This window comes from Ctenopharyngodon idella, chromosome 19, assembly GCF_019924925.1.
Source record: "Ctenopharyngodon idella isolate HZGC_01 chromosome 19, HZGC01, whole genome shotgun sequence".
NCBI classification, from domain to species: domain Eukaryota; kingdom Metazoa; phylum Chordata; class Actinopteri; order Cypriniformes; family Xenocyprididae; genus Ctenopharyngodon; species Ctenopharyngodon idella.
Genome location: NC_067238.1, coordinates 26,920,718 through 26,933,274, shown reverse-complemented (window position 1 = coordinate 26,933,274; position 12,557 = coordinate 26,920,718). Strand labels below are relative to the sequence as shown.

The window sequence follows — 12,557 nt, the reverse complement described above, 5'->3', positions numbered from 1 at the left end:
CCCATTTTGATGCTCAGTTTGAACTTCAGCAGATCTTGACCATGTCTACATGCCTAAATGCACTTAGTTTCTGTCATGTGATTGGCGGATTAGACATTTGCGTTAATGAGCAGTTGAACAGGTGCAGCTTATAAAGTGGCCAGTGATTGTAAATGCTCTTAATGACAACATTTTTATTTGAAATTTGGAAGAAATGTTGTCAGCAGTTTACAGAATAAAAATTTCATTATACCCAAACACATACATATAAATAGTAAATCCTGAGAAACTGTTCATTTTGCAGTGGTGTCTTTTTTTTTTTTTTTTTTTTTCTTCCAGAGTTGTACATATTTAGCAAAAAATTTTTTTCCAAAATAGTAGTTTGACTTTAATGGAGCAACATGACAATTTTACTACAGCATTCCCAACACTAAATCACACAGAACAACATGAAAGCGAGTAAATGATACAGAATGAACTATCCCTTTAAGAGATTTACGAGATGCTTAACAGTGGGTGAATATTAAATTTTAATAGTTACAAGCCATTCTTGGCCACCTGAATCTCACTCTGGGGGGACGTCTGCTCATAAACCCCTGCTGTAAAGGATTCTCAGTGACAGCAGTGAGAGCACATGTGGGGTTTGGTGAGAGGCACGGAGGGCGCACCCTGGGTCAGAGCTACAGGAGCACCATTCACCTCCATCAAATACAGCTCCGCTCTGGTGAGATCCAGTGCAGTGAGGTGATGAGTGATGGGAAATGGACCGGCCCATCTGTGGGGGAGATCAGATTAGACAGCGTGTGGTCTGTCCTCTCAGACTTTCACTATTCATCAGCTCACCTCCTCCAGGGTGGCGCTGTGCCAAACCACCAACCTGCTACCATCTCTCCATCTTCCCCAGCAGGACCCTCACCCCCACTCTCACTTCCCTCTTCACTCCATCTGTGTTTTAACATATTCATGCTACACAAAAAGCTATCAACAGATGATGTCCATACAGGGAGATTCTGTTAACATCAGGCCAAGTCATCATAGCATTAATCCAAAACATCTTATTTACAAATTCGCCAGAGCACCCAAATCTCATTCACACTTTGTTAACTTTTTTAAGTTAAACTTTTAAGTTATTCAGTTAACACGTGTAACTTTTAGACACATCATGCCAGATTTAAAGGACTCTTAGAAAAATAAAAGGTTATAAAAGGGGTTCTATGCAAAGTATGTTTATGAGCTGTATAATTTAATTCATAAAATTCAATCAGAATAAAAAAAAATGAATTAAAACTAAATGAATTAAAACTAAACACATATAATGATCCCCTTAATGATGGGAAGCCCTAAAATGTTCCATATATGAAGCGTTTGACAGAACCTTATAAGGTTCTATATAGAACCTTTTCTTCTAAGTGTTATTGACAGTAAATGCATAATTTTAGATATTAGATCTAATATAAATTTCAAGATCCAAGCACTGAAGCAGAATGGATGCAGCACTTACACTACACATGGCGGGATTCCTTCTCCTTGAGGTGAACACGGCTCACTCTCCTCCAGCTCAGTGCACTCGGCCCCTCCGCCCACCGGGAACTGCTGCACCTGACGCGTACGTGTCCGCTGTCCCTTACGCCCATTCAGATCATAGCACTCCTTTGAACAGGCAGACCAGTCCGACCACTCAGTCACTTCACAGTCCTTAGGGATGACACAGGCTTGATATGTCACAGGAAGAGTCTGCTGGATACACTGGCTGTAAGGACACAGAATAAAGTCTGTTATTGATTCAAGAATCCAACATTTAATAAAACTAAGCTGCACTTTCATGACATCTGAAAGATGAATGTATTTAACATCAAGTTAATCCTAAACACCAGAGGAAAGAGATACTATTATTTGTAGAGATGCACCAATAGGTTCCTAAATTCCTCTGCTGGTACCAATATAGCCGATTATTCAGAATGACATCTGCCGAAACCGATAGTTTGATTTTCTTAAGGGAAAAAAGCAAAGAAAAAAAAAAAACTCTCCCAACAAATGCTGTGACTATACATATACAGGGGACCCTGTCATTTGGTACATTGCTATAACAATAGAGGTTAAAAATTAACAACAGAGCCCAACTATTATATTCAACTGCCTTTATTTTCTGATATAATAATTACACTCAAATGAAAACTGAAATGTTTTGAAACTGAAACACATAAGGTAGTTTTCATAAATACTTGTCTTCATTATTGAAACATACTATGATTAACAGTAAATAGACTCATTTCTATTGTTTTTATAATTAACAAACTGTGAAAATTGGATTCTCAACTTGCCTGAGGTAAACTCCACTCCGTAACGTTTGGCGCTCTAGCGGTTAATAAACAGAACTGCATACGTCTTGCGGAAGAACATTGTAGCCGGGGCTACTTCTCTCTGTTTATATCTATGACTAGTTACGCAGGTACTGTGCTACTCCGCAGCGATGCCGACCCGACCCAGTCTAAAATAGTCCGAATATAAACACTTATTATAGGTGTACCGTAGTGATTCAGGATAAGACAAAAACACGGTTTGGAACATGGATTCATGATGTACATGCTCATTGTATAATTTTTTTGTAAATTTTAAACAAAAGAAGTTACAGACAGCAGCTTTAATATTGTTCTCAAGTTGTTTTGCTGATGTTTTCCGTGGTTGAAACATTGATTGAGCGATTGCATGTGACATGATACATTTCAGTAAGTTGTACTATATTTTTCAACATACCTTTTGATGTTCGTGCATGTTTTCTCATGCTATAACTTGTATTAAAGTGGGGAAAAAAAATAAAGGCGCTCCTTGCTACTGCTTGAACTGAGGCGTTACAGCGATCTGTCACGTCATATTTAAGGTCATCAATATGCAGTTTATTGTTTGAATTTCGTGATAAAACGGACATAATTGGAAAGTTGAAACTTTGTTTCTTATCAGAAGTAAAGCACAAAGCTCTTTGCGATTATTGGATGGGAGGCACGCTACATGTTCGGTTTAAGGAAAAACCGCGGACCTGGCAACCCTGGCTTGAGCTACGGGTGATTCTTAGGGTCAAATAGAGACTGCTTTAACGTCACTTTTTTAACTGTTAATGCGTTGTTGTCGCATTAGCATAAGACAAAACAGACATTTGAGACTTCAAGACTAATCTTGGATAAGGAGGATGCCAATTATGTCGTTATCTTTAAATAAAGAAAAATTATAGTCTCAAGCCTAACCAAGCTGCATTTAATCAATCCCATCCAATTACTGTAAATCAAATAGATATATGCAAAATGTCATAAAGATAATAATCTTAATGCTACTTACACTCTGACCCAGCATCTCACCAGGAGTTTTCCTCATCCATGTCCTTTAATTTCTATTTCACTGCAGTCACAACAGATTGTGATTCAATTTAGATATGTATCAAACTATGACTTCAGTGAATTTTAATTAAGAGGCATCAAAAGCATGAGACGGCTTGGCTTTGGGGGTTGTTATGATTGAGACTGTGGCCCTCACTAGAGCTTCTACAAGACATGTAAGCAAGATCTCATTTGTCTTAATCAGTCAGATGAAGAAATCAGAGGCTTGGTTGGTTCACAGATCACGTTGTTGGTGTCAAAGGCTGTTGAATTAAAACCAGGCAGAGGCCATTAATGTACATAAACTAAACTAAACAACACCTTTAAGCTTATATTTATTTTATTGCCACAGAGTGTTTTATCAACATTGTGCACTTTTGTTTTGTGGGTTGATGTTTATTAAAATGAAGATATTTTATCTTGGCACTTTCTTTTTGTTATAAATGAAGGTCATATTAAAATTGTTTTGGAAACAATTTACAATGCCTTAATTTTTTTTTTTTTTAATACCTTTACAATAAGGTTCCATTTGTTAAAAACATTAGGTAGCAAAAACTAACAATGAAATACTTCTAAAGCATTTATTAATCTTAGTTAAAATTCATTTAAAAAAAGAAAAAGAAAACGGCTGTAAAGTTATGCATGTTTTCATAGTTTTTTTTCATAATCATAATTGAAAATAAAACTATTAAAAATTATTTCAACATTTATCTAACACGAACTAAAAATTACCAGTTGTATTTTCAATAACTACAGTAAGACTAACAAAGATGAATAAATACTGTAAAAAAAAATAAAAATAAATAAATAAATAAATATATATATATATATATATATATATATATAAGATGCTATTTTAAGTTAGTTAATGAATTAAGATAACTTAACTAATGGAATCTTATTGTAAAGTGTTACCATTTTTCTTACTTTTTAAAATTTATGTATTTATTCTATTGTTTTACATTATTCCAGACACATTTTCAAACTTAAAATATGAAAATCCGTCAGCAATATTAAAATAATTTAACAAATAATAACAAATAAAATAAATACCAATTACAAAGAAACAAAGTGAAATAAACAATTTCAATATTTAATGTGTGAAAATGATTTACATATTTTATGTATACCTTTTACACATATTATGATATATTATTATTATTTATTATTATTATTTTAATCAAAAGTTACATTGTGTTATTTCCAATTGAGTTTGTTTTCAAATTGTGCAAAAAATGTGAAATAACATTTAATTGTGTGCATTTAGGGTATATACAACACTTGTAAAACGTCATTTCCAACACCATCATTTCCACCACAGTCTGGCATGTGATGGAAATGACACTGTGCCCATGAAAAAATAAATAAATAAATAAATAAAATAAAATAAAATAAAATAAAATAAAATAAAATAAAATAAAATAAAATAAAAAAGTAAAATAAAATAAAATCTATATTTTCCTAGAGCAAAAATTAAGAGCCTAATGAAGTAACTAATAATTATGGTTAACGGACATTTGCCACGGTATGATATCTGATTTTGCTTTTCTTGTTCCTGACCTTGCCTTTCCATACATTTGATCCGAGGCAGGACGCTGCATTAATGCGGTCATCAGAATCAGCTAAGCCTCTTTGGGGATTTCAGCCATCTGTGAAGTCAATGAGTAGCTCTAATGTACTGATCTGCCTGGGACAGTGTGCATCTCTCTCCCATCTTCCTGCGCTAATCCCATATACCAACAAATACAGGCAGATATGACACGTCCCCATTCTGACTCTAGCAGGGGAACCTAACGAAAGCATGACACAGAATTTTTTTGCCTCTGAAAGCCTGTTCACATAACACAATCAAAGAGGGTGTTGACGGACATGTTGCTTTGCTGAATTCACTCTGAAAGTCTAAAGTTGCTTGTAGTGATATCACTTGACAATACCTCTTCAACTAAAGCAGATTGAAAGTTTGCCATGTGAGACAGAATGAGGACATACATTGGAGATATGTGAGCTTTCGGAATCAAATGAAACTTCAATAAAACATTCTCAACGACAGGCTGTGAAAAACGTAATGGAAACCACTTGCCGCAAAAAGATCATATAATAGGTTGCATAAAACCACTTACTTGTATTGCTTAAAATTGATAGGAAAATGATGAGGGACATTTCTGAAGGAAAATGACCATTAAATCTTTGGTTTCGAATGATGCAATTACATTCCAGGCAGGCTGTTAGTTCTAGGGTGATGGAATGATGGGAAGGCAATGGGCTTGGGTCATCATATTGACATGACAGGGATGCTCCATAAATGAGATTTCTCTCTCTAGTTAGTCTATTACTGACAGACTCTCTGAAACTTCCTCGAGGGAAACTTCATTGCAAGAACTGTTTAAAATTCCAGTTATCATACTCCACAAACCCCAACAGAGAGGGAATAATAACATAGGGAGCAGATTAAATAAGCGTTACAGTTCAGATTGTTGGCATGCAGCGCATTGGGTGTAACATACATAAATAGATAAAAGCAAGGAATACATTTAGAAACATGGCACAAGTAAGTTAATATTAATAGCCCTCAGGATCTTTAAGTTACTACATGTCTTTCTGTGAAGCACCTTGTTAACTAGCTAAAGCTGGAATGTGGAGATATCAACAAACAACTTGAAAGCATGTGTTAAAAATTAAGTACACATGTGCTGTGGTGTCTTGCACTTTGAATGAAGTCTGTTTGTACTTTTGCCTTGTGTGTATGTGTGTGTAAAAGAGCAAAGTATGTGTTGGTGAATGCGGGCTTGCCATATCCCTGTGGTCTAAAACAAGACATTAGTATCGCCTCTCTGCTTTCTCATACTTTCTCACACGCACAGGAACAGAAGACTGACCAGCTTTTACACAATGAGGAGAGAAACACTGGAGGTGGAAAAGAGGCAGTGATGACATATCACCAAGTTAATAAGGTCAGTGAGTCTGTACTTATGTTCTCCCTTAAAAAAACAATAACAACTTGATGATCGCATGTTCTCTTCCCTGTGTTAATATATTTCTGTTATGGCTGAGTAAAAATATTGATTTTCTTATTAATCACAACCTTCATTTAAAGGATCCCACTGCACTTCATTTAATAATAGATCTATTTTTTAAACACTACCGTTCAAAAGTTTGGGGGCATTAAGATTTTTTTTTTTTTAAATTTTATATTTTCTTATGAAAGCTTGTTTCCGCCACTGAATAAAAAAAAACTGGTAATTGCGTCTTTTTATCTCACAATTCTGGCTTTTTTTTTCTCAGAATTGCAAGATTTAAACTCACAATTGCGAGTTATAAAGTCAGAATAGCATGATATAAACTCGCAATTGCTTCTTATAAACTCAAAATTGCAAAATATACACTCGCAATTCTGACTTTATAACATGCAATTGCGAGTTTATATTCCACAATTATGAGAAAAAAGTCAGAATTGTGAGATATAAACTGAGATTTTTTTTTTCGTAATTGCGAGTTTATATCATGCAATTCTGACTTTATAACTTGCAATTGTGTGTTTACATCAGAATTGTGAGATAAAGTCGCAATTACCTGTTTTATTTTGTATTTCATGGCGAAAACAAGCTTCCATACTTTCTGCAAGGACACATTAAACTGGTCAAAAGTGACAGTGAAGACATTTATAATGTTACAAAAAAATATTTCTTTTGAACTATATTTATCAAAGATTCCTGTTTTCAACATTAATTATAATTGAAAAAAAAATATTACTTGAGCACCAAATCAGCATATTAGAATGATTTCGGAAGAATCATGTGACACTGAAGACTGGAGTAACGATGCTGAAAATTCAGTTGTCATCACAGAAATAAACAGTAGTGTACATATTTTTCTAAATAAAAAAAGACTAATTTTATCATCCATATTTCATTTAAGATTTTCGTAAGTATAATCAAATTAACAAGTTTCGTGTACATCTTAGCATTAATTGAGAGAATTTCTTTTATACATAAGCAAAATTAACACTGTAGCTAAAATATACCCAAATGAATTGGAACTAAATAAAATCGAAATGCATTAAGAGCTTGTGAATTGTAATTGAACTGAAAAGGCTGTATTGTTACCCAGCCTTAGATCTTGTTAATACCTAACTGCCATTTAATTTAAAAACAACTGAAAAAAATGTTGATTGCAATAGCTCCTACTACGCTGCAAATTAGCAAACCTAAACAAATTCCCTGCACAGAATGAAGCCTCTAAAAGAATGACAATTTCATAACCAAACTGTGCATGAAGACAAGAGGTGAAGAATAAGAGGCTGACCTGAGCTCGGCTGTGCTTCCGCTTCGGTGCACACACGTCACCTCCCGGGTCTGATATCCCACCTGCAGGTCCCAGAACTTCAACCCCTGGCGGTTCTGACGATTCCTCGTCCTCTTCTTTTTGATGAGCTCTCGGGTCTCAGGGTCCCTCATCTTCCCCTTCTCCCTCACCCTGTCCCTCACACGTTCTCCTTTGTTTTCCTTTAACTCCTTTTTCTCTTTGTTCTTGCGTCGCTTGCCCTGGCGCTGCTGCCTGGCTTGCCGGTCCCGTTTTGCTTTCCGTTCTCGTTTCGGCTCTCGGGCTTCTTTGGTTTCCCTTGACTGTCGTATAGGTGTGATGGTACAAGGGCCCCAAGGTCCCACCCTCAGGCTGTGCAGGCTTTCCTCGCCTTCACATTGGCCTGGCTGGCAGGTGCGGAACTCTGTGAGGTTGGGGCAAGCCGAACCGCCAAAAAGCGGCGGGGCAAGAACCAAACGCAAGCGGTTCTGCAAGCCCATCCCACAACTCTTGGAGCAGGACGTCCATGGGGAGAACTCGGATACCACACAGTCGCGTGGGCACGGGATAAGGCAGGCCTGCTCTAACCGTGGCTTGGGCTCAAAGTACTCGCAGATGGCATCTTCCGCAGGCACGCCATCCGATTTGTGCACGCAGCCCACTTCCCGCGTCTGGATGCCCTCTTCGCCCCGAGTGCATACCGCTGGCCTTGGCACGCCTGCACTGCGCATAGACACCGGCACACATTGGTTCCAGGCCCCTAGCTGCCAGTCGTAGAGCTCTTTGTGCCAATCGCACACCCGGAAGCAGCTCTGTTGGTTGCTGGGTCGCTCTGACTGCTGGCAGTTGGTCTGTAACGTGGTCCAGCCCTCGGAGTGGGCACACCATACTGCTCTGCTTTGACTTCCTCCCGGACCACACTCGCTGCCCATGCACCTACCCCACGGCCCTAAAAGAGAGATGAAGACAAAAGAGACAACTTTATAATTTAGTCAGTAGTCTTGAATAGATAAAAGTTTTGATTTGCACTCATGTTCAATATCCTGATAGCATTCTCTTACACTTCCTTTGCAGGTCATAATTAATGTCTGCAGCCTACATGCACTTAAGACATTAAATAGAGCTAAAACAGGACATGAGTGGGATGAGTCAAATGCCCATTGCCTGAATCAATATACTGTATTCCCAGGGACTATAATTCAAAACACTCTAGGGAGGTGCAGTAGTGAAGACAAGCTGATTTTACTGATGGATTTCACAGCATGCCAGAGACATCTTTGTGGAGAAGGTCACAGGGAGAAGAACGAAAGAAGCCGTTAACATTGTTTAAAAAAAGTGGTGCTTCACAGTCATGTTGGTTTTGCTCATGAATTTGAATTAGGTTATGTGCAAATTATATATTATGATGTTTATTTTTTTTCATGAAATATTAAAATGTTATTAAAAAGAATATTTATAAATTAAAAAATAAATTAATAAAAATAATATGTGCAGAAATTTTACTTTAGCTAAAAGGGACAACTTTGTACTTTATCTACCCATAAATGGTGTATATTAGTACCTTAAAGTAGTAATAAGTGCCTCAAAGTATAATTTTTGCTAATTTTTTTCTGTCCAAAAATAACTGAAATTTTTAATACCACATTACTACAGTGACCTGTGAGAGTAATCTTTTTTCCCGCCTATTCAAGTGCTCATATAAAATTGTGACAAATTTAATTAAAAAAAAATATTCTACATCTGACAACTTCAAACATCTGCCACTGTTAGTCCTGGTATTTTGTTGGACAGTGGATAGATGCATAGAATAGCAACTGAATATTTAAAGGATAGTTTAACCAAAAATTACAATTTATCTTTGTTATTTTCATCATTTACTCACTTGTATAAGTAACCTTTATGGCTTTCTTCTGCTTCAAACATTTTCATTTTTGGGTGAACTATGAATAATTGGTCCAGTAGTGATATATATTTTTTTAAAGTAACAGCCTTAAACCCCTCATCTCCTCTACATCTTCCAGTTTTTTCAGTCTCTACAGAGCAATAGAAACATAAGTACACAGTCTGAAACAGTAAATGAAAGTAAGCTGACAGATGAACTGAAATTCAGTTTGACAGTTGCTGAGGTCACGGATATGAATAAAAAAATATATACAAAGTGTTATATTGCATCTCTGTTTTCATATTTTTAATTTCCATGATCTTCTGTAACCATCCCCAAGGTAATTTCATTTGATTGCAAAGCTGAGATCTTCTCACAAAGAATTTTTTTTTTAAAGCACTCACTCTCTCTGACTACAGTGTTTCAATGTATATATGTTCTGGTACCTGTCTTATATGATTTATTTCAGGGAAATGAAGGCCATTTGAAGCCCTTCTTTATGACTTCACTTGATAAAGACGAGACAGGGCGATGTAAATGTCAACAGAAGAAGCAGCGGGCTGAATTAGCTTACAGCTGCAACCGCAATGACCAGGTCAATACAGATCGATACCGACCACAAGAAACTGCTTCGAATACAACAGATGGAGCCACCACAAACTGAATGACCTCAGACACCAGAAAAAGATATTCATATGCTGCATGCACTCACATGTGGTCTTTTTTCCCACCAGCCTTTCCAAATACAAGCTTCTGATTTAATAGAATACTAGCGGTAAGTAATTTCAGACTTATTCCACATGCAGTTTGTCACATGGTTAGCCACTGTAAACTCCAATTTTCTGGGGAAATCAAGAGCAATTTGATTTTGACAGCAAGAAGCAAGATTAAAATTCCAAATAAGTGAACACATCTGTATTTAACAGTCAAAATACAATCGTAAAGAAAATTCTGGGTTAAGTAGAAGTTAAACTTTGAATCATAATGTGGATTATTAATAAAAATGTACAGAATTTCCACCTCTCTCTTTTCCTTAAAGTGACCCTATTATGCTATTTTAAAGGTTCCTAATTTTGGTTTGAAAGTCTCCTACAATAGGTTTACATGCATCCAAGGTTTAAAAAATAAAATAAAAAATACGTTCTCGCATTTCCACTTCAGAAAAAGGGGTTCCGGGCAGAAAAGATTGGTTCAACTCCAGCCCTAAAAACTTTAGTGGGGGGCAAAGAAATGCTGTCGCTGTCTATGGCAGTTTTGTTGAGCAATGAAATAACATTGCACTACGGTGCTCTTTATATCTAAATATATAAAACTGTGAAACCCAGCGTGTGAGATAGCGAGTGAATCAGCAGTTTCAGTTTCCAAAAAGGACAGATGAGAGTACCGGGAGTTTATGCAAGCTGCCGGTACGCTAGAATCACTCCTGGTACTGTGAACAGAAAAACAGCGCAAGCACTGGGACACGCATGCTTTGATTTTAGGCTGGTTAAAGTAAGGTAAACAACACGTAGCAGCATTACATCACTGCTCGTTCCTCAAGTTTATGGAGACACACATCCGGTTCACAACCGGCACCAGTTTGCCTGGCTGAGAACAGGCTCTGGCTCCAGAACGTGAACCATTCTGGTGGAAAAAGGGTAAGCGTAAACTCAATTTTTGCCTGAGTTTGAGAAAATGAGGGAGAAGTTCAAATTAATTTTTGTAGTAATTAACATCATGACACAAATGCTGTAGATTGAGAATGTACTGTTGTATTGAACCTGGAGTGTTCCTTTAACCAGAGCTACTATCCCACAAACTACTGCAAGTGTTTGTAGAGGAGGCATAATGGACCTCCCCAGAGAGAGCAGGCAAGAGCTTCTTCATTCACAACGCCTGCAGCTGCAGGTGCTCAGAATAATTTATGAGCATGTCACAGGGTGATGTGGTCATCTACAGGCCAGGGGACACCAGGGGAAAGCACAGCAAAACACCAGGCATGCTGGGCGGCACATCACAGAAGCATGATAGAGTCATGCCCACAAATTTTAGAAACGACAGAAGATGGCAAATTCATTTCCATCCGTAAAGGTTACCGTGGATGTGGTATATTTAATGAAAAGAGATGGAAAAGGCAGGGATGTGGGAATGAGAAAAGGAAAAGTAGATGGGCAAAAAGCTGAAAAGATAAAAGAGTGAGAGGGAAAGAGGTTTATGGTAGATAAGACTCCTTTGTTTGTAGGCCACAGCTCCAGCTGTTAGATTTACAGCCGCAGGGCATCAGTAAAAGAGCTCATCAATTTCCCTGTCCGTTCATACACCTGCCACTCACCGATGTTTATTATCTGCTATCACACAAACACGGTCCAAATATACGCACATATACTCAAATATGGCACAAGAACTGGCGTTCACAGATGCTTTTTGTTAAACGCAGTTACATTTCTGAAAATTCATTAAGGGAATTAATTAATATCATACGAGCAAGAGAGTTGTCGTTCCGAAAATCAGCTGCCGCCGATAATTATAGCCATGCTGAGATCCAGAAAAACGAGTGTGATATTGCTTTTTCAAAAAAATTCAATAAAGAAGTAATTTACAATTTAGACAGATATTGCCATTTTTTTTTTTTTTTTTACTTGCATTTGTTTTTGCTCCGCCAATAAAGATAGTTCCAAGCTAAGCCAATGAATGCACATCTCACTAGCAGCGTTACAGAATGAATCAGTGCTGGATGAACTAAATGAGTCAGTTTCATGAATGATGCAATGAATCAATCATGAAGAAATATTTAGTTCCTGAATTAATTGTATTTTTGACTGAATCAGTTGAGTGAATGATTCAGTAATTCAGTCATAAAGACATGTTTCATTCTTAAATGAATCTGTGTTTTTGACTGAATCGATTGAGTGAATGATTTAGTTACTGACTCATAAAGACGTGTTTCATTCCTGAATGAATCAGTTTTGGATGGGTAATAAATCAAAGGAAGCTTTTTCAAAGCAATTACATTTACCACAAACATTCTCCCATGTGAAAAAGAAATCCAT

General features: G+C 36.9%; 1 protein-coding gene across 1 annotated transcript in view; it reads right to left on the bottom strand.

Annotated features, from left to right (window-relative positions):
- thsd7aa (thrombospondin, type I, domain containing 7Aa) overlaps positions 1-12,557 on the bottom strand; it is a 119,423-nt gene that overhangs the window by 63,948 nt on the left and 42,918 nt on the right. Inside the window, 2 exon segments of the mRNA XM_051873291.1 lie at positions 1,481-1,729; positions 7,650-8,595. Coding sequence (XP_051729251.1) covers positions 1,481-1,729; positions 7,650-8,595 — 1,195 coding nt within the window.